Source organism: Poecilia mexicana, unplaced genomic scaffold (assembly GCF_051168715.1).
Source record: "Poecilia mexicana isolate PSO_F unplaced genomic scaffold, ASM5116871v1 scaffold_17, whole genome shotgun sequence".
Lineage (NCBI taxonomy): Eukaryota > Metazoa > Chordata > Actinopteri > Cyprinodontiformes > Poeciliidae > Poecilia > Poecilia mexicana.
The window spans coordinates 12466087-12487105 of record NW_028263386.1 but is presented as its reverse complement, the minus strand read 5'-3'; the positions used below and the strand labels follow the sequence as shown (position 1 = coordinate 12487105).

The 21019-nt window shown below is 36.3% G+C and overlaps 2 protein-coding genes across 2 annotated transcripts; both read right to left on the bottom strand.

Annotated features, from left to right (window-relative positions):
* Window positions 1–1472: 1472 nt before the first annotated feature.
* Window positions 1473–12307, bottom strand: cdk5 (cyclin dependent kinase 5). Its single transcript, XM_014970607.2, has 12 exons — window positions 12091–12307; window positions 11687–11775; window positions 11544–11611; window positions 11343–11403; window positions 10969–11025; window positions 10560–10655; window positions 10214–10288; window positions 7442–7538; window positions 5882–5951; window positions 5717–5777; window positions 5256–5336; window positions 1473–5070 (listed from the first exon to the last, which is right to left on the bottom strand). Exons 1-12 carry the CDS (start codon window positions 12125–12127, stop codon window positions 4984–4986), a joined length of 879 nt encoding a protein of 292 aa, XP_014826093.1. The 5' UTR covers window positions 12128–12307; the 3' UTR covers window positions 1473–4983.
* A 2031-nt stretch (window positions 12308–14338) lies between these two features.
* abcb8 (ATP binding cassette subfamily B member 8) lies at window positions 14339–20772 on the bottom strand. Its single transcript, XM_014970608.2, has 16 exons — window positions 20555–20772; window positions 19505–19820; window positions 19266–19421; window positions 18124–18218; window positions 17906–18011; window positions 17660–17821; window positions 16867–16952; window positions 16696–16793; window positions 16512–16617; window positions 16365–16398; window positions 15875–16011; window positions 15687–15781; window positions 15470–15603; window positions 15179–15326; window positions 14846–15096; window positions 14339–14686 (listed from the first exon to the last, which is right to left on the bottom strand). Exons 1-16 carry the CDS (start codon window positions 20656–20658, stop codon window positions 14603–14605), a joined length of 2112 nt encoding a protein of 703 aa, XP_014826094.1. The 5' UTR covers window positions 20659–20772; the 3' UTR covers window positions 14339–14602.
* Between the last annotated feature and the right edge of the window lie 247 nt (window positions 20773–21019).

Sequence of the window (21019 nt, the reverse complement as noted above, 5' to 3'; positions counted from 1 at the left end):
TCCTAGATGAGGGCTTTGTTGGAATGTCCCAGGTCTTTACCTCTAACCCCAACCCCTGCCTTATTACATGTAAAAGAACAGCAGAGTGTACCTGAGCTGGCAGAAATCATCAATGAACTTCATGAAGTTGATATTTACTGCATAGCTATAGTCAAAATACAAGTATTCTACACAAACAACTATTTTATGCTAATATTTTACAGCGAATCACACATTTTCTCCTTGCATGATCATTATGTATTCCCAATATATCAGATCTATCAATGTAATGATAGCTATGCTGTTCACTTTGTATTGTTCAAGGTGTATTTCTGGAGTCAGATGAATCAAAAAGGGTTTTCTCCACATCTTTAAGAAATGTATTTGACAATAACACACACAAACCTCAGCTATTTTAGCAAAGGTTGTTTAAATATATTGCAGCTTAAACTGAAGCTAAGGTGTGCCTTTAAGACAGATTCTTACAGGTAATATCATTTTACCCTACCCGACACACGCATCCACAAATATCTGGAGACCCGGAGTTGTTTCATCTGGCTCTACATGCGCTATGTGTATTTTACTGTAGATATGTGATTTTAACTCTGTACATTAAATAGTTATTACACACTTGACTATGTGGTTGCCCATAAATTAAAACGTTTCTCCTTTTTAAAAGATGTTGACCGACATTTTATATCTGTTTTGACACATCGGGTATTCGACATGTAGAAGAAAAACAAATGTGGATACACCATTTGTTGGGGAGGAGGGAACAAGAAATGTCTAAATTTGTATATTTAAAATAAATTCCTGCACAAGTCTGTTTCTGAAAATGAGGTTGCAATTAACAGTCGAAGTTTCTCCACATTAGAAAAACTGGACCATGCAAGAGAGCTGTTAGCACAGACCTTCAAGTTAAGTTATAGGTTAATCCCATATGAAAATGATAAATGATTTAAAGAAAAACATTTAAATTGTTATGGTATTCTTTACAAAGACAGAATATTCAGCCGTTATCTCCCATATCTGAATCAGATATAGATTCAGTGCCATTTGGTAAACTATGAATGTCACTTTATTACAGTATTTGCAACTTTACAGGTTATGTTGTATAAAACATAAAATCAAAGACCATCGTTGGGGTGTGCTGTGGTGGCGCAGAAGTTAAGCACAACCCATATATGGAGGTCTTGGCGACCTTTGCTGCATGTCTTCCCCCTTCTCTCATTACCCACTTTCCTGTCAATTAACTATCAAATAAAAGCCACTAGAGCCAAAAAAAACTATTAGTTAAAGAATAAAGGTTTTGCAAGCACAAAAAGCTAAAACCGTTTAGGTAGAATCAAAAATGTATCTATGACATTTAAAATATGTAGCACAATATCTCTTAGCACAATATGTAATTGATACCTGGTCAAAATGATCTTTAAGGTGCCAGGAATCTTTAATATTTGTTGTGTAATTATGGATAAAAAAATGACAAAACAATGTTGAAGTTTGATTTAATTTGTAATTTTCACATGTATTTATCTAAAATAAATCAGGTTGATATCAGCTTTTTTATCCCACAAGATTCATCCTTTTTACTTAGCCAAATATATATTCTTAATGGCTTTAACAAAGTCACAATGTTTGTCCAAAGTTCTAATGAATTCAAATACAGAAGCCAAAGTGCAAAACCCATTCTTCATTCAAATAAAGCTTCTTATTGCTGCTGTAATCCACAAAACAAAGAAGCAAGAAAAGAAGTTGGTTTTGTTTTTTTTTCTTTATAATTTAAGTCAAAAGCACGCATCCTTCAAACATTTTAAAAGCTTAAAATGTCACTAAAATCCAACATATCTACGCAACTACTGAGAATACAATTCTGTACCAACTAAAGGTTTTGCTACATTTTTAAGTAAAAGAAAACAGACATTCCTTGTTTAATAAATACATGCACCCATTAACTATTTTACATAATTCAAATGAAGGAAAAATATTTTCCACAGTGACACAGTTGCCTTAGATACCACTCAATCTGTTGGTTTTTAATAGCAAAAGTGTCACTGTAGTGATCTGGAGTGGAATAAAACAGCTAATATGGCTAATATGTTAATATGGCAATTACTAAACAGAAAAAGCTCACGGTGCAAAACAGTTTACAGAATTAGATGCGTTCTCTCTTTAAACTAGTAGAAAACCATAAAAAAAAGCATTGCAGAGATAAACGGTGTCAAAATAGTAAAATGTTTCACAAATGATCATCATGTAAATATTGGTCTACTTAGTAATAGCTGTATTATTCCGAATGTCCGTGTTTAACGCGTAATCTTCAAAACTATTGTGACAAAGTGCACAAATATAAATACAAAGATGGAAATAAAAAGCCTGAGAATAAAAATGTATATTAATAAAGTTGCTTTTCATACTAATCTACAATGGTCAGTGGAACAAACACTTCTGAATCAGCATTTAAAGTATAAGAAACGGTAAAAGTGTGAAGTCCTCAGAGTAAAAATAGCTTGCGGTCTTTTCATCCTTCTTTGTGATATTTCTTGGAAAATTGTTTATTTGGTAGCAGCGACAGCTGGGGAAAATAACATCTGCAGCTAGTTTAGCCTCGAGAGAAAAGAACAAGTTTATACTCAGAAAAATGTAATTAAATCCTACAATTTACTGTAGCAGTTCTGAGAAGGAAGGTTGCTGCTTCCCTGTGATAAGTACTTAATGAAATCCTTACTTCCTGGAAGTCTGATTAAAAAAAGTAAAACTGTCAAAAGGGGGAAGCATTTGCACAAGGGGGGAGGGGGGGGTCTCATTACCAACAGCAAAATTTAACAGGGAGAATATAAAGTATTCAAATCAATACACATCTATGCACCAAAATACCTTAAAGACCACTGAGATATAACCCGAATGAACACCAATTACCGGATTTTAACAAAAAAAAAAAAAAAGTTGGCTTTTAATGTAGATATTAGTCGCATGTGGCACCTGCCTATCTGATAAGGTATGTGGTTCCATTGCGTTATGGTGCATGTATATTGATAAGCTCCTCCAGGCAGACCTATTAAAATAGCATACAGAATCTGTCAAACGTTTGAAGGGAGATAACTCTCTTAGGTTCTTTATTTAGTGTTAATATGGACCAATTGGCCACTGGGGCTGAAGGTAACAGCTCGTCTAAAAAGGTAGCCAAACCAAAAGAGGCCTTTTAAAGCCGTTACAATCTCAAAAATGTTACAGCCAATCTGAATAAATTATACCTTCCCTGCACCCTAATGGACATTAGCATCAATAGAGAGGGGGACTGGGATGGAAATGTAAAGTGGGGACAGTGCATGAAGCAGACAAATCTAATCAACAAGGCTGCCGTCATGCTGCTGATTGATGCAAGATAAGCTGCTTGTATGCAAGCACACATTGATGCTTCACTGAGCTGCCTCTAAATTACCAAAGTGGAACAGCAACAGCTTTGCAAGAACACTAATAAGGCATTAACAAAGTGCGAAATAATTTCCATATAGTGCTACAGTTTTGTTCACAAGTTTATATACACTCATCATGGGCAATAATCAAATTCATCAGTAGAAACTACTTGAACAGCATTGTTACAGTCCTGAGTGAAGCAAGTTGCAACCCCCACAGACACCTTAGAGTTGACATAATACCAACAGGTGAAACGTTTCATGGTCAGACAAGGCAAAGATGGGAAAACTTTGACCTCAAAAGGAAGAAGTGTGTTGGGATGTGGGAGGTTAGAATCTAAGAACATGGTCTGCGCTGTAGGGATTTATGCTGCAGAGAGGATGGAATAATGCTGGAGAGCTTTCTGTGTTTTTCAATTCCACCTCAACCCAACAGCTAGCTGGTTAAAACTGTTCCCACAGGACAGCAATTCAAGCAAACACCAAAACTGGATTTGGCTTGGATAAAGCTGACTTAAAAAGGCCTGACCTAAACTATGCAATTACATTGAAAAGCTGAGCGTGTGCCAGGAGACCAAGCAACTTAAATTAACAACATCCTGCCAGGATGAGTGATCAAATATCCAGCCAGGTTTATGCCAGAAACTTCTTCAGGAAAACAGAAATATAATGGTCCTGGTGTAATTTACTACAAGACTATGGGATTTGAACCTGTAATTTTTTTTTATTCTGTTATAAGATATTAATCCATGAATTATTTTTTACGTCTACCCTTAATCGCTTTCGTGGAAAAAAATAAATAAAAATTACTGAAGCTGTATATTGCATAAGCAATCCATCCTAGAAAATAGCAATTTAAATAATTTATTAACAGCCTCAAATTACCATATTACAGATAAGCATTTAGAAACCTCTGACTGGAACTGTATACATATCAATCATAAAAGCTCCTAAACAAACAAGTTGTTCAAAGCCGACTTGCTTTCAGCCGTACTTTCAACTGCAAATATAAATATATCAGGCATGGAATTACCAACACTTACACTGGTCTCTACAGGTGTTAAGACTTGTATAAGCGGGAAAAAAAAAAAAAAAAAACTACTGAAACACAATCCATCAGGAATAGAAACTACATCTCAACAAAGGCGTGTGAGTGACTGATGCACTAAGTACAAGCACTTTGGCAGGCATCTGACATTAACTCACCAAATTATATGACCATAGCTTACGACGGAACACTAAAGAAAGCCGATAGAAAACAGTTTGTTGCTTTACTAATTTAACTAAAATAGGCAAAAAAGAAAACTTGTGACTATAAAGTGTATTAAATGTAACCCCGCCCTCATTGGTGCCAATTAACTTGGAGTGATGTTTGAACCAAATTAAAACAGGCTTTTAACTTAAAAGACCCTAAAGCTTAGCAGAGCCACTGGGGCTTTGTTCCACACAGAGGCACAACAGAATGAACTGCATGGGAGTGTCAGAATCCCAGTGAGGGATTTGCCTTGTTGAGAATCGCTCCTAATGACCAAACAGAGTGAAGGATGATTGATTCTTGCGGCTGTGGCTCGGTGACAGGCAATTTAGCATTTTAGGGCGGGCAGAAATCGGCGAAGTAGGGGTGCTGCAAGGCCTCTTCAGCTGAAATCCTCTGAACGGGATTACACTTCAACAGGTTCTGGATCGGGTGAAAAAAAAACATTTTTAATGAGTGAAAAAAAAAACAACACTGATTCATGTGAACAAAAATTTAATCAGCACCATCTTTGCATAAGTTTGCTGCTGTAACTGAACACGTAGCACAATTAATACAAAGCAACATCTTCAAACTGCATAACAAAACAACTCAAATGTTTGAGGTACCTGCAGTAGATCCCTTCCTGTACTACTTAGTTTAGGAACCACATTCACAAGGGAGGTGGTGGCTGGATACATGGGATATGGCTGGAGAAAAGCAAAATATATATCAAAAGTCTGGAAGTATACAGGTGTGATGCATGCAGCTGTAGTTCATGCCTTATGAACTTCCCCAAAGCTCCTGAGTAGGCTTTGCTGCTTTACCCTCTCAAGCCTTTGATTATAGCTGTTACTTGTGTCTCTTTTACCATTACACTTTTTCCCCTTCATTTAACATACTTGAATACAACAGCCAGGTTCTTTACAAATGTTCTTTTGTAGCCTACCACCTTATGGGTCAATTCAACAGTGTTTCGTATGATTATGTAGAACATAAGACAATATTCTCGTAGTTAAAATGATTTTGTATTAGTCTGATGTTATTAAAGTTTTTGGTGTCATTATTGAGAGCTTGACAATAGATGTACCTTATAATCAGGAAGTTTTGTCATTGTTGGCCACTGTTCCTCAGTAGGTGTGCCCAACAATGTACAAAGCAGTTAAAGAAAATGTTTAAAACAAAGTGTGACATCAATTTATTGACGATGTTGACTTCTTGTCAACACTGAAGCAACATAAAAAAGAAAGGATATCTGAAGATTCTTTTCAACTGGTCATCCACATCATTGCCAGGGAATAACGGCCTTCCAGCATTAGCCAGCTCTAAAAAAAAAAAGAGAGGGAGAAAAAGGTCAAAACAAACTGATTTATATAAAATAAAATGCACCACAGAAAACTGTTTTGGTCACTGGATACTTAATAGAAACATTTCTTTTTCCTCCTAATAGGAGAATTTTAAACACTCCTTCATACACATTTATCACAATATGTACCCCCAGTGTTTTCAATCAAATATAGTAATCATCTGTTAATGATTCATCCAAATCCACACAACCTTATGACATCCAAATGGGAGTAAGCAGTGCCCCCAACTGGTAAACTGATCACCTTGAACGACAGATTCACATTTTTCACTTCCTAATGAGTCTTTGCTCTGCTGCTTCCTATTGATCTTTGTCTATCAAAGCCTTGTTCTCCTTAAATTACTGCAGTGAAGCATGCCAAATGCAGACAGCGGCTATAAGGACGAACACATCGAGATGTCATTTGTTTGACGCAACTGTGTATCTGAAAATCTCAGGATTTTTCTTCCTGTTTTTGCAGGCAAAATTGCCACAAAAGTAGAAAATTGTTTTGTTGTATAGCAATGAGACAAATGGTAGGAAGGAGTGTATCAGCTTACCTTCGATCATATGCAGTGGTCACATAATACTTTTAGGCTTCTTAACAGTGCTATTCTCACTGCCATAGCAATAGCACATTAAAAATCATTAAAGTAGTAAAATAATGACAAGGCCCCTTTACATAAATTGCTGACATTTTTCCAGAGTGATAAAAATCAGATTTTTTTATTATGATTACACAAATCGGTCGCCAAAACCCTCCAATATCAGAAAATGCAATTTCTGACCATATTTTATTGTGCGATTATTCCTCAGTAGGTAGAAAGCATATCTGTCAACAGATGAGTAACTGCAAGAAAGTGCAACTCTGTCTCCTCTTCAAAGGATTTGTTGTTACAGAGTTACAAAAATGTAACACTGAATAAACTTTGGGGTATTTGGAGCATAAATAAAAAATGTTCACAGGAGAAAAACAAATCTGTACACCGATGGCAAAAGAACTAACATTTCTGTGACAAAATATCAGGCAAAGATATTTTAATACACTTTAAGTTGATGATGGCTAAGAGACTAAAACATCTAAATATTTGGATATTGAATTTTAAATAAACATTTACAATAATATGCTTTATTATCCATCTGTTTTACTATCAAATGAAGAATTTCAGCTCAGCAATGATCTTTTCCCAGTTCTCCAATATAAACACCTTCGCATTTACTCTTTCCACTTAATGTACAGCACTTCATAAATAAACCAAGCCTGACTTTCTCTTACGCTTGGCCATTTAAGCTTTTATGAGCATCATGAGACAGAGCCCTGACTGCAGTAATTAATTCCTGCAATTAAATGAGCTCTGTGTTTATGCGAATGAATTATGCATTTTTAATCCCGCCGTTGCGTTTTATTTTTTTCCTCACAAGAATAAACCGAAGAGACAATATGCAAAAAAAAAAAAAAAAAAAACTAACCTGCAAATATGCAGCCAGCTGACCACATGTCAATAGAGGTAGAATAAAGTTTAGCACCAAACAACACATCTGGAGGTCGGTACCACAACGTCACAACCTGCAGAGAAACCGAACCACAACGTAAGAATTAATAGTGAACAGCGCAATAAAAGACTGAACTGCTTGGTTTTTTAAGCTTGAAGTTAATTTTGTGCCTTTTGCACCTTTTAGTTAAGACACCAACATAAAACCCAACTGAAAAACTGAAGAAAACGTCTGAAAAATGTTTAAAGGATAAACAATAACAGTCAAAAATATAGAACAGAACAAGACAGCAACAACATTATTTCTGGAGGGGGAAAAAAAGAACCCAGCAGCTGACGGGTAAGGATAAATGGGACTTAAGGCAAGGAGAACGGCTTCTTTTTCTGGAGCTAAGCAGTGTGTAACACTTTAAAATGATCATTGCCTGAGTTGTATCACTGTTCCAGAATCAGAGCAATTCATCCAGCATACCTTCCTTAAAATCAGACAGTTTCAAGCAGAAAAAAAAAAAAAAAAAAAAAAATCAATTCTAGACAAAAATGGCCCCATTTGAAGGGTCATTTATTATTTGCATTGATTAATATGTCAGACTTACTGTGCTGATAAACTGAAGGCCATAAGAAATGCATAAAGAAAATGGCTAAGATGACAGCCCTTCAGAAGACATAATGAGGTTGAACAGAGCAGTTCCTATAATTGGCATGAAAAGTCAACTTTTTTTCCCTCATCAGAAACACTTTGTCCAGCTGTTCCAGGAATATTATTCAATGAAACTGAGCTGCAAAGAATCAACTAACCCCATCATGAAGCGATACAGTAGGTCTGCTATAGAATGGAGTAAATTGTATTAGAAATTGAAGTTTTACTTCAGTTGGCACGTGTCTATTTAAACTTCACAAGTCCCCAGACTTTAACCCTTTCTTGCATACGAAATGCAGTATGATCTAGATAATGACATCAAATTTAGAAAGAATAGGTTAGAGATGGAGTCTAAATATATAAGCTAGTTCAAAGGTGAAAGTCCCTTGTGAGTTTCTGGATTGGACTGATCAGAGTTCTTGTGAATGACATGTTTATAAATAAAAAAAAAAAAAAAAAAAAAAAAAAAAAAAAACACCAAATTTTGGGACACAGATGATTACTTGGGCAAATAAAGCAGCAGAATAATACTGAAATATTAAGAAGATGAATATAAATAATGAGTAAAAATATCTTTCTGCACTTATTTTACACAAAACACCTTTTCCTAAATCGTCACAATTAACTTCTTTTTTTTTTTTTTCAAGAATTACAACGTACATTCACATTACTTGTAGTTACTTCCGACTAACTTATTTCCTCTTGGAACCCCACAGAGTCAGGTCAATGTGTCCATTTACAAAATCTCCTCTAGAAATGCTCTGATTTCAAGCTCAATTCCCTTTGGGTATTTAGTTGTTTTTTTTTCCATTTTCATATCAGCAGTGTCACCAAGTCCACTTTTCTCACCCCTTAAGTCACAAAAACAAAACAGTGAATTAAATGTCAGCAATATCCAATGCCTTGGAAAATAATTAATTTATCAAAATGTGTCATGTTAAAACAACAAAGCAGTAATGGAGAGTTTTATGTGACAGACAGGCAAATATAAAACACCTAATAATTGAACCAGATAATGAAAATACATGGTTTTGACTAAAAAAATATATATTTTTTTTTAAATGAGAAAAGTGAGGCATTAAGATGCAAAACTTTGTCTTTTTTAATCTGATGCCCATAATTAAAACCAAGTTCAACTAAATGTAAAAATCACATTAATGAATAGATTGCATTTGTGGTTCTGTGAAGGCCTACTCTTTTTTTTTTTGAGTACATTGGTGAACAAACAAGGCAAAGTCAATATTTTGAAGAAGTTGAAAGTGGACATACAAAGCTTTGGATAGCTCACGTGTTGTACTCGAGACCGGTCTTGAGACCACTTTTTGATGGTCTTAGTCTTGTCTCTGACTCAACCGCCTTTAGTCTCGGTCTTGTAAATTTAGCAGTGCTTCGCTTTCACAGACGGTCGGGACTGTGTCTAATATTTATCATCACTTAGAAAAAAAGCTCAAAGAAAGGTAAGCTTTGTGGACGTGATGTTAAAGTTAGCTGTGCAGGGACAAATAGCAATTGCTATGAAAAAAACGTTGTCACTCACTGTGCTGAATTATTGTGCTCAGGTGTTGACTGATGTGCATATATGGGACAACGCTGTGACCAAAGTCTGTAATATAGTGAAGTGACATTCACAAACGATCCAATTCTTTTGGATGGCTCTTTAATAAGATAGGCCTGGAGTCTCACTGAGAGCCGTTCTGTGTACTTGTAACGCTCTGCATACACTGCAGTAGCTTTTATTATGCCATTTAATTATACACATTGATATTTAATTAGCAAACAAATAGAACACAAGAACGGGTGCTCATTGCTCTTTGATTGTTTTTGTCACCCGTCATGGTGGCAGACATCACTGCACTGTGCTGCCTGGCTACATACAGCAGGAGACAGAGTGAGAACAGTCATGGTGCACGCTTTGTGCTTGGTTACTTCTTGCAAAGTAAATTTACTACACAAACTGTAGTTAATGCTTTTAAATCACCCAGGAAGCTGATCTCAGATCTCTGACTTAGTTTCCTTTACACTGCTCACAGCAGCCTAGAATTCTGCTCTTTAGCCTAATTTTTTCTACTGGAAACAGAGAACCTGCAACATTAATTAAGCATAACTTACCTCTGCTGAGTAACACCTCACAGGAATGCCAAAAGCTCGAGCTAGTCCAAAGTCAGCAAGCTTCAATTCCCCATTCTACAGATGGAGAAAAAAAAAAAAAAAAAAAGAGGTGGGTATTTCATTATAATTTTCAGAATGGTCCTTACAAAGTAAAGGACCATTCTGATTTAGTCGCTTCTTTCTAATTACTAAATAAGTATCTACTAAAAATGGTCACCAACACCGTAATGCACATCTAACAGTCACACTGCAATATTTCTGGTTTTAACATTTTCAAAGCAGCAAGTAGACTAGCCCATACTGGAGCCAATGTTTACCATAAGCCTTGTAAAAGTCCAAAACTCACTCTGTTGATGAGAAGATTTTGTGGTTTCAGATCTCTATGAAGAACGTTTCGACTGTGACAGAAAGCGAGGCCTTTCAACAGTTGGTACATGAAAGACTGCAGAGTAAAGACAGGAATATTCAGTTAATTTTTACTTTTCAAAAGCTGTAACACACACGATGATCAAAATGTCAAACACTAAGCTACCTTTAAAAAAAACGAAAAAAAATTTGCATACAACATTTCTGCAACAGGTACTTCAAAGTGATTTACATTATAAAAACACAAAGTTATACAACACAAACAATTGAAGCATTACATTTTGTAAAGTGCCATTGTTACACATAAAAATGTTGTTTCACTTATAATCCATAGTAGGAAAAAATAACACAGTAGGATTTTTGTCAGATGTAGTGTCCTTATTTATCACCTTCACAGTTTCAGGATCTAGATCTCCATTACAGCTGTCAAAATATTTCTTCAAATCCTGCAATGCATCACAAACATATTTTAGCCATAGACCATAGTTATCAAACTCAAGGGTTTAATTCAGGGGTGTCAACCTCCAGTCCTCAAGGGCCGGTGTCCTGCAGTTTTCAGATGTGCCACAAGTACAAAACACTGGAATGAAATGGCTTAATTACCTTCTCCTTGTGTAGCCAAGTTCTCCAGAGCCTTGCTAATGACCCAATTATTCTATTCAGTTGTGGTGCAGCAGAGACACATCTAAAAGTTGCAGGACACTGGCCTTTGAGGACTGGAGTTTGACACTCGTGGTTTAATTAGACTGGCTGAGTAACTCACCTGATCACAATATTCAAAAACCAATGTTAACTTCTTGTCACTGTGCAACACGTCATGCAATCTAAAATAAATACAAGACAGAATGTTCAATATTGCTGAATTCAGGTTAAAAAAAATAAAACAGCCATTTACAGCTCTCAAGTAAATCACACAAAGCATACTTTTATTAAAAAAAAAAAAAAAAACAAGCAGCAGGCTTACCTGACAATGTTTTTATGCTTTAGTTCTTTCAGAAGACAGATTTCTCTTAAAGCAGAACTTGGCACCCCCTATAAGCAATATTTAGCATTAGCCTGCTGAACGCCCATCACCAAACAGTGCAACTGTCAACAATGTGTCCAAACCTCGTCGTCGTCGTCCAGCCTGACCCGTTTTAATGCCACTATTTCATGCGTTTCTCTGTTTTTAGCTTTGAAAACAGTTCCATACGTACCTACAGAATAAACAAGGCCTCATTAACCCCAGATAACACTCCACTGTCGATGAATTGCATAGCAACTCAAGCTAGCAACCTTCCTATCGCCAGCTGAATTCAACATCCTAAAATTAAAATTCTAAACGATTCCATTTCAAATTTAATTAAAAATTATAGAAACAGGACAGGATGCAATTTCCAGGGAGGGTCAGTTAACACGAGCATACATTTGACAGTCTAGTTTAAATGAACAAGCGCTATAAAACCATTGCTATGCTAGCATTAGCTGTGGCTAGCAGATGTTACCTTATGTTTTTTTATGACAAAACTTACCCTCTCCAATTTTTTCAAGCTTTTCATATTTCTGCATGTTTGGTCAGTGAAGCCAGCGTTGAGCTAGCTTACAAGCCAACGACCAACAAACCCCCTCCTAAAATGGGGTAGACAAAATGAAACGGTATCTACTGACGCTAGCTAAATCTAGCTGTTCTTTATGCTTCTAGTCGGATTGCAGACAGTAGCACAATTATCTTTGTGGCCATCTAGAGGTTGACAGTGCGAACTGCAATGTAACAGCATGTTACTGGTTCCTACTTTTCACCATTGGCTTCGTGAAATACAAACAAAATGACAAGTCGTTTCTTAAAGTGGTTCTTATTTTAGCATTAGTTTAAGAAATAATAATAATAATAATAATAATAATAATAATAATATGCATATATAGTAAATGAAAGTCAAATTTACTAAACTGAATTTTAAAAGCATGTGCTGTGAAAAAGTACTCCCTTACAAGTTTCAAGTTCAAGTTTACTTTAAAAAATGGGACAATGCATACTTATAATACATGAAGTTATAGCCAAGTGGCTAATTTCCAGCTTTCCATTAGTAGGTTGATAATGCTAAAACACAGAAAATACAAAAGAAGGATGATGTTTTTGCTTTGCTGAGATTAAACATCTTAGATCAGGGGTGCCCAAAGTTGGTCCTGGAGGGCTGGCGTCCTCCATGTTTTAGTCCTCTCCCTGGTTTAACACACCTGGATCCAATGATGGATTAGAAGGCCTAAGAAGAACACTGACATGCTGAAAAGGTTGTTACTGACACCAAGGGTAGAACTAAAACATGCAGGATGCCGCCCTTGAGGACCGACTTTGGGCACCCCTGTAATGAAATATAATCTAAGTGCAAAATAAGCAACATTTTTCAAACAATGTTTAACAGATGAAAACAGCAGCACATCAAGCCTCAGTCCATAGTAATTCAAGAAGAATTGAGAACTCAGCAATTATTCCAAATTGAGAAAAACATAAAAAACTTGGAAAAACTATAACACTTTTTCTTCTCTTTACCATCTTCTATGACAGTTAACTTCCTTTCAAATTTGTTTGATAATTTCTAATGTGTTTTTTTATTACTATTTTCGTTTTTATTTTTACTGCAGCACTTGTGTTACACTTATTTGTATAAAATAACTGTAAAAATTGTTTAATTCACTAACCAGAGCACTATTTGGTTCAAATCTAATGAAAAAATAGAGAAAAAAATAAACTCTGATAAAAGCCATTTTATTTATTTATTTTGCTCACTTTTATATCTTTAGCTTGCAAGATATATATTTTGAGCAAATAAATTACCATGCTTACATTCAAATATTTCTTTATGCATAGAGAAGCAAACCTTGATTGCAGCAAAGATGTCAGAAACTAAAAGCTATTGATTGTGTTTAGGAAGAACTTCAGGTTGTTAAATTATCAACTTGGAACATCATTCTTTTCTTAAATGCTTTAAAAAAAGTATGTCAAGTCTAGGTTTGTGGTGGTTTGTGGTAGAGGCATACCAACGTTACAGTTTTAAAAATTGCTACATTTTTCCATGACAGCATTCTTATGGTTAAACTCACTAATGAAAGAAAGAAGAAGCTAAAGAAAGTGCTTCTTCTTTAGCTTCTCAAAGTGGCCATTTCTCAAGTATATCAGAGGTTAGAGTACCAACACCTTTCTTCAAGCGCACACTCCTGGTGCACTCACTAAAAGAGCGATCTCACACATTATCTTTGCTTACAATGAAGCCAACCAGCAGTAGTGGAAATACTTCCATGGGCAAAAACACAGGCAATTGTGGTGTAGAACCTAAAGAGGAACAAATCTGTGAAACAGGCGACTTCAAATTTCAAATGCAGCCTTGGAAGAAGAGGAGTCTACATTTTGATATTTTAAGAGTGTTCCATACACCAAATGTATTGATTAACTGTGTAAACTTGTTTAAAAGTTCAATTCCACTGACAAGGTTGCAATCCATACAAGTAATATATGGAGCAATTACCAACAAGAAAGTCTTGGTTTAAACAACTAGGAGTGCACAGGTAGGCAAGATCAATTCAAAAATAGAAGCTGCTAATGTCTAAAGGTTGTACCATTGGCTCCTGTGAGCCACATGATTTGTTCCAAAATTAGTTAAGTCATATATTCTGATGTAAATACAAGTTTAAACTAACCATAGTTGCTTTTTTTTTTTAAAAAAAGAAACATAATTCATTGGTGCTAAACATAAATCCTCTAAGTACCAACTCTAAATAAAGACATTTCTTTTCTCAAAAAGATTTTATTTTCCAAAAACTAAACTTCATAATTTAATGTGTTTCATAAGCACAGTACAGTAGCATTTTAAAAATCATCACATTTTAATCCAGTTGGTCCACTTAACACACAATTACCATTTACAACTGTTTGATTTTTCTATGAAACTAAACAAACACAGACATGTTCATTTTCTAACCCAGCAGATGTTATCCTTGAATTTAACTCAATAATTTATCATTGCACAACTGAAAACTGTTTTTAAATCTTTATTTCTGCCCCTCGGCTCTTTGTCTGCGGATCAGATCAGAATAAAGTCCTCCTTTGCTCAGCAGTTCCAAATGTGTTCCAGCCTGTGTGAAAAGAACAACCTGTTAGATAATGCATTGGCTAGAGGTAACATGATAAATTTCTAAAAATTAAATTACAGTATGTCGTTTGGGGGTTCAATTTTGAATTCCTTCATGAGTCGATACATTTAATTGAGTGCCCATGCTTCTCCAAATCCTCACCTCCACAATGCGGCCATTGCTCATGACACAGATTAGATCGGCCCCTTGGATAGTGCTCAGTCTGTGGGCGATGATGAGCACAGTGCGACCCCTTGTGGCCCTGTCCAGCGCTTCCTGCACCACCCGCTCGGATTCTGCATCAAGGGCGCTGGTGGCTTCATCGAGCACAAGGATGCTGGGGTTCTTGATCAAAGCTCGGGCGATGGCAATCCGCTGTTTCTGGCCCCCTGATAGCGCCACGCCTCGCTCACCTAGATGTAGCAACCTAGAAGCTTAGAATTTACATGCAACACAGCGTTTAAAAAGAGATTAAGCTTAAATGGCACCACGTACCAACCATCGTGTTATAGCCATCTGGGAAGCTCATAATGAAGCGGTGAGCATTAGATTGCTTTGCTGCACTAATGACCTCAGCATCTGTGGCATCAGGCTTCCCGAAGCGGATGTTCTCCATGATAGATGATCCAAACAAAACTGGCTCCTTCAAACAGAAGAGAGAATGCAATGACACCTAAATTTAAATCTAAACAGACGTTTAAACACATTAACTATTCTCTGTGTTGATTATTAAGCATTATATATGTTATTTAAGCTTGATACGGTCAGGTGGATAAAACAATCTACCTGATTGATAAATCCAATAACTTGGCCCCTGAGCCAGGCCAAATCCAGCGTGCGAATGTCGAGCCCATCCAACATGACCACACCGTTGGTTGGGTCGTAGAAACGCTCCAGTAAGGATGCCACTGTGGACTTCCCTACAGGGTTTAACTTTTATGAGCAAACCTCAAAATCATTTAGATGTCACAAAATGAAATGTATTGGCATTCTGTCAGAATACCTCCTCCAGATTCACCGACAATTGCAACAGTTTTACAAGGTGGCAGCGTCAAACTGAACTTCTTCAGGACTTGATGGCCGGGTCTCGTTGGATAACTATAGATGCACAAAAAAATAAGAATTTTTTTCATGTTATCTAACAACTTTATTCAGTTCTTAGAAGTGTAGAAGATGCTATATGTGTTAAACCTGAATGAAATGTTCATGAAGTCCACTCTTCCAATCAGAGAGTGGAAGGGGATGCGTCCTCCCCCAGATAGAGGAATGGTTGGCTTTAAAGACAGGTATTCAAAAACCCGGGCCCCAGCGCTCATCCCTCTCACCACCTGCACGGAAATTTCATTCCACAGGAAACTTTAGAAGCAAAAGTAACATTTCAAGAATTTAGACAACATACACTGTACAGTACAGTGCCTTGCAAAAGTATTCATATTCCTTGAAGTTTTCCACACTTGTCTTCTCAGAACTAAAAACCTCAATATATTTTATAGGGATTACACCGTCTTGGCAGATGAGACAGTGTGGTCCATCATGGCGACATGAAACGAAAATGAAAGCTCCTTTTTAAAGTTCTTTTTACAAATACAAATCTGAAAATTATCCTGTGCACAGGTGTGCAGCTCCCTCCACTTGCACCTTTTTCTGCAGGGCACAGAACAAACATGCAATTTTAACTTACCTGTCCAAAAAGGATGGAAATACTGGCCAAGGATCTGAGCACAAAACAGATGTATTATTCATTACTGAAATAAGTTGAGTTCCAACAAGTGCATTAACTTTTTTTATTGTGAATCAGATGAAGAAATAAACATGGCGAGTCTCATACCTCTGAACAGTCTGCGAAGCAACCAAGAAAGACATCAGGTCTCCAGGAGACATCTCATCACTTGAAATTAATGTCCCTCCAGCAAAAATAGTTCCCAGCACAATGCCTGTTTGAACAGCATCAGAACACTAGCATTATAGAAGGTCTGACATATATTGTGTCCAACAGCAACGTCAACACTCACAGTTCAGTGCCACGTTCGACAAGCCTTGGAAAACTGCGATGCCTCCACCAAGATTTTCATTCATTTCACATGATTTGTCGACTTCATGTGCATACAGTCTGAGGAGAAACATAATAAAAGACTAAGAATAGTCAGTTTTTAAGAATGATTTCAGAATGTGCTTTTACTCACTGGAGTTCTCGTTCCTCCATAGCAAAAGCTTTCACAGTCCGGACGTTACCCAGAGCCTCATCTGCCACCTCTGTTGCTTTTGCTACCTGGATTTGAACAACAGCAGAAGCCAGTCGGATAGTAAATTAAACAACATTTTGAAAAATATTTTTTATGGCTGATTTTGAGAGCAAACAACAAGCATCAACGTACAGAAGTATTCATAGCCCTTCAATTGGTTTTGTTGGATTTTTATGCAATAAAAGTCCAACAGTATCCAACAGTATTATAAAGTAAAAAAGGACATTGATAGTGCTTTTCAAAATTCTTTAGAAATAAAAATCTAAATAGTGCAATGTGCATTTGTATTGAGCCTCACTTGGTCAATACTTTAAGGACATTATTTTTTACATTGTTCTTTGCAAAAAAAAAAAACGCAAGCTCAAGAATGCTGGGTTGATTCAGTCTGTGTAGATCACTTGTCAAGTTTTGGCACAGATTCTCAATTTGATTCAAGTCTGGACTTTGACTAGGCCACTTTAAGACACAAATGCTATTTTGCTGCACTGACTGTTTGTTTGGTGGGTGTTGTCCTGCTAAAAAGTGAACCTCCACTGAAGTCTCTTGCAGACCGAGTTTCTGTCAGGATTTCTCTACACTTAGAAATGTCTATTTTCTCCATCAACTATGACCAACTTTCAAACCCTGCTGTAATAATGTCTCTCTGTAGCAAGAGGCTCTACATATTTGGCTAACATGACCAAATATGAAAAAAAATAAATAAATCAAACAGTATAAATATATAAAATATTACCTGTTCTTGAGCGAGACGAGATAGTTTGCGCAAAAATGAACCAATAATAGCTCCTGCTCCCACAAGACATGGGAGGACAACCACTGTCAAGCCTGTGAGCTTGGGGGAGATGATATAGAGAGACACAAAACACCCGACTGTCTGTGTGATGCTCCGCAGACCCTGAAAATATACAAGATGGGAAAACGGTTGCAATTTTTATATGGGATGTGTGACCAAAATGCTGACTCAAGCTTGTGAAAATACCTGAGAAATAACCAATTTAAAGGAAGACTTGAACTCCTGAATGTCAGCAGTCAAACGGTTTACAAGCTGCCCGGTTTTATTGGCGTCAAAGAAAGCAACATCTTGCCTGGTGGGAAAAAAAAAAAAGAAAAAAAAAGGGTAGTACTTAGGTTTGAAAAGTGACTTTGCTTGAATATGTTTTAAAACAGTGTTCAGAGTCAACATTGTAGAATATATACCTTATCAGGGAAGCAAAGAGGGTTTTCCTCATGTCTGCTGCCACTCTTTCCCCTACCCTCGACAGTAAGATGATGTAGCCAGTTGTTAGCAGGCCCTGCAAAAAAGATTTGATGAAGGACCAGAACAACAGACCACTGAACCTTTTAAATCTGTGACATCTCAATTTTTGCATGCAAATGGTAAAATGTACTCATGTTGGAACCTACATGCAGTATTGTGAATATATGTTCATACCCCTTTAACTTTTTCACATTTTGTCACATTATAACCAAAGGTCTGAGTCTATTTGCACAATTGCAAAATTATTGTTGGCGCAATATCACTGTACACAATATATAAATAACAAGAAACTGTGCGGACTGATTTAAGTGTTTATGTACCGAGAATTCAGGCTCTCTATGCCTGTAATATAGTTAGTGACACTTAAAGCAACATAAAAAGATTTATATTGTAAAGAGATGGTAAGATGGTAAATTCAATGAGAATCTACAACTAAGTTGTTTCAAAGATAAAGCCAAAAACAAATACAAATTTTTAATAAAACACTGTTGAGATGGAAATGTTACATTCCATTTCATTTTTCCAGAGACAGAATAGACTAGCCCTTATCTCAGCTTTGCTAAGAATACAAAGCAGAGAGCTGTTTCCATTGTTTATTTATTTGTTTACTTACCAAAACCCTAATCGTTATAGCAACCTTTACCGATGTTATCGCATATCATATGTTTTTCTAATGTTGTGAAGCCCTAGTCCAGATGTGTAAATAAAATAGAAGCATACTATAAGCATGCAGAAAAAAATATGGGAAAATATGTTTCTTGGGAGCATTGATTTAGAGGGTGAAGAATATTCAGATTTTTACAGAGTAAAATGTGTAATAAAAAAAATGTACATTAATTTCCACTTTTAACTGTACAATAATATATGTTGCTTAATCACATAAAATTATAATACAAAACAATAAAGATTATGGGCTAAATGTGAAATAATACAAAAATGTACAAAAGTACAAATGCTTTTGCAAGGAACTGTATTTATATGGGTGCATTTAACACCTACTATCCATAACAGTACAGTGCGGAACTTCGACTTAAACTTCAAAACTACGTATATCATGCATTTATAGATGTTTTGTACGTACCTGGATAGCATACAGTCCAAGTAGTTTGATAGCAGGACCTTTTATCTCGTTGACGTAGGTACCCGAATGTTCTCTGAGGTAGCGTGCCACAACATTTACCAAATCACCAAGCATTAATGGGATTTGAATGTTCAACATAGCTGCACCAAAAGCAAGCTGAAAAGAGAAAATGCATTTGCAGTTGAAAATGGCAGTTTTGAGCATTGCAATCAATTTCAAATAAACCAGTTGAAGCTTACCACAACAGCACCGATGAGCGCAAACAGCTGCGGTTTGACAAATTCCCACAGGATGTGCCATTTGAAGTCAGGCACAGAGTCTTTGAGGATAATTTCCTCTGGAGCGTTGTTGTTTACATCTGCCTCACAGCAGGCTGCACGGCAGAACAGGCGTGCTGAAACAGTGAGGACCGCAGGTCCTAGGATGAATTTCAAACCTGGCGATTTGGATGTCCGGGAGGAGGAGTGGTGGATGGCTCTCTGAGTCAGGTTCCAAATGCGGTGGAAAGGATTGCCAGGTGGCTGTGTGGAGGTGTGTGAATGAGCTGTATACCACCTGCATCACAAGACATTACAAATATAGTTAGGGGGTAAAATTACTAGCATGAATGAAGGCATATGAGAAATATGAAGACATTTTCTGGATATTTTTAGTTACAAACAACAGAGATTGAGTTGTTTATCTTGGTAGTCAAAGTATTTCCCCAACAAATCAAGGATTATTTTTCTCAAACTGAAATCAAACAAAACTGAAATCAAAATCATTTATTAAAAAAATTCTGTTTAAGATCTGCAAATTAAGACATATTTTATGACCAATTTAGATCTTAAAACCTTTTATAACGCCCCAGTAGACACACTACATGTGGTACTCTTTCTAATTTATAAAGTATTGCCAAGTTTTGAAATCTAAGGCCAAGATTTCAAAAGCCAAGATTTCAAAACTTGGCCTTAGAGTTTTGAAATCTCTAAAGCCAAGTTATATTTACTGATTCATAATTGCGTCACTCTTTCAGATCAGAGAGGGTTTTTTTTTAACTGTATGTCACGTACTGACTTAACATATTACCCTTTATAAACATTAAAGGACAAATCATTGTCCTTGATTAAGTAATTGCTAATATTCTTCTTTTGTCTGGATTACAAACTCAAAACTATTCGTTCCACATATTATCACACTGCTTTGGGCCAGTGGTACCACTTAACGTGTAATTAACACAGCTAGCCTAATACAAATCTGTCACTAGCTAATCTAGCAACTGGTCACTTCAACCCATGACTTCAACCTACCGTGAGAGTTTCCATTTTCCTCCTGTCTTACTGCACAGTGAAGAAAAAGAGAGTGGTCGGGAACAAGCAGTGACGCACAATCTGGAGCACAGAAGCTGAGACATGTTTTAACTTTATTTCGGCAATAAATAACTCAAAATGTTTACTTAAATGTGGAGTTCAATAATAATCCCACGGCTCCCTGCAGGCTGCCATACTGACGCTGACGAATCACCGCAAAGACGCAGAGGAGGAGTAAAGGTCGCGTGAGTACGTCAACGTCATCGCCATATTGTGAGGGGCACGTTCTTCACAGGAGTTTTAGCCATAACCAGCCACTGAATAATAATAATAATAATAATAATAATAATAATAATAATAATAATAATAATAATAATTAATAATAATTAATAATAATAATAATAACTAAGTCAATAAAAATGATAATATAATGGGATTATTCTTGTGAAATAAATGTTAAATAAA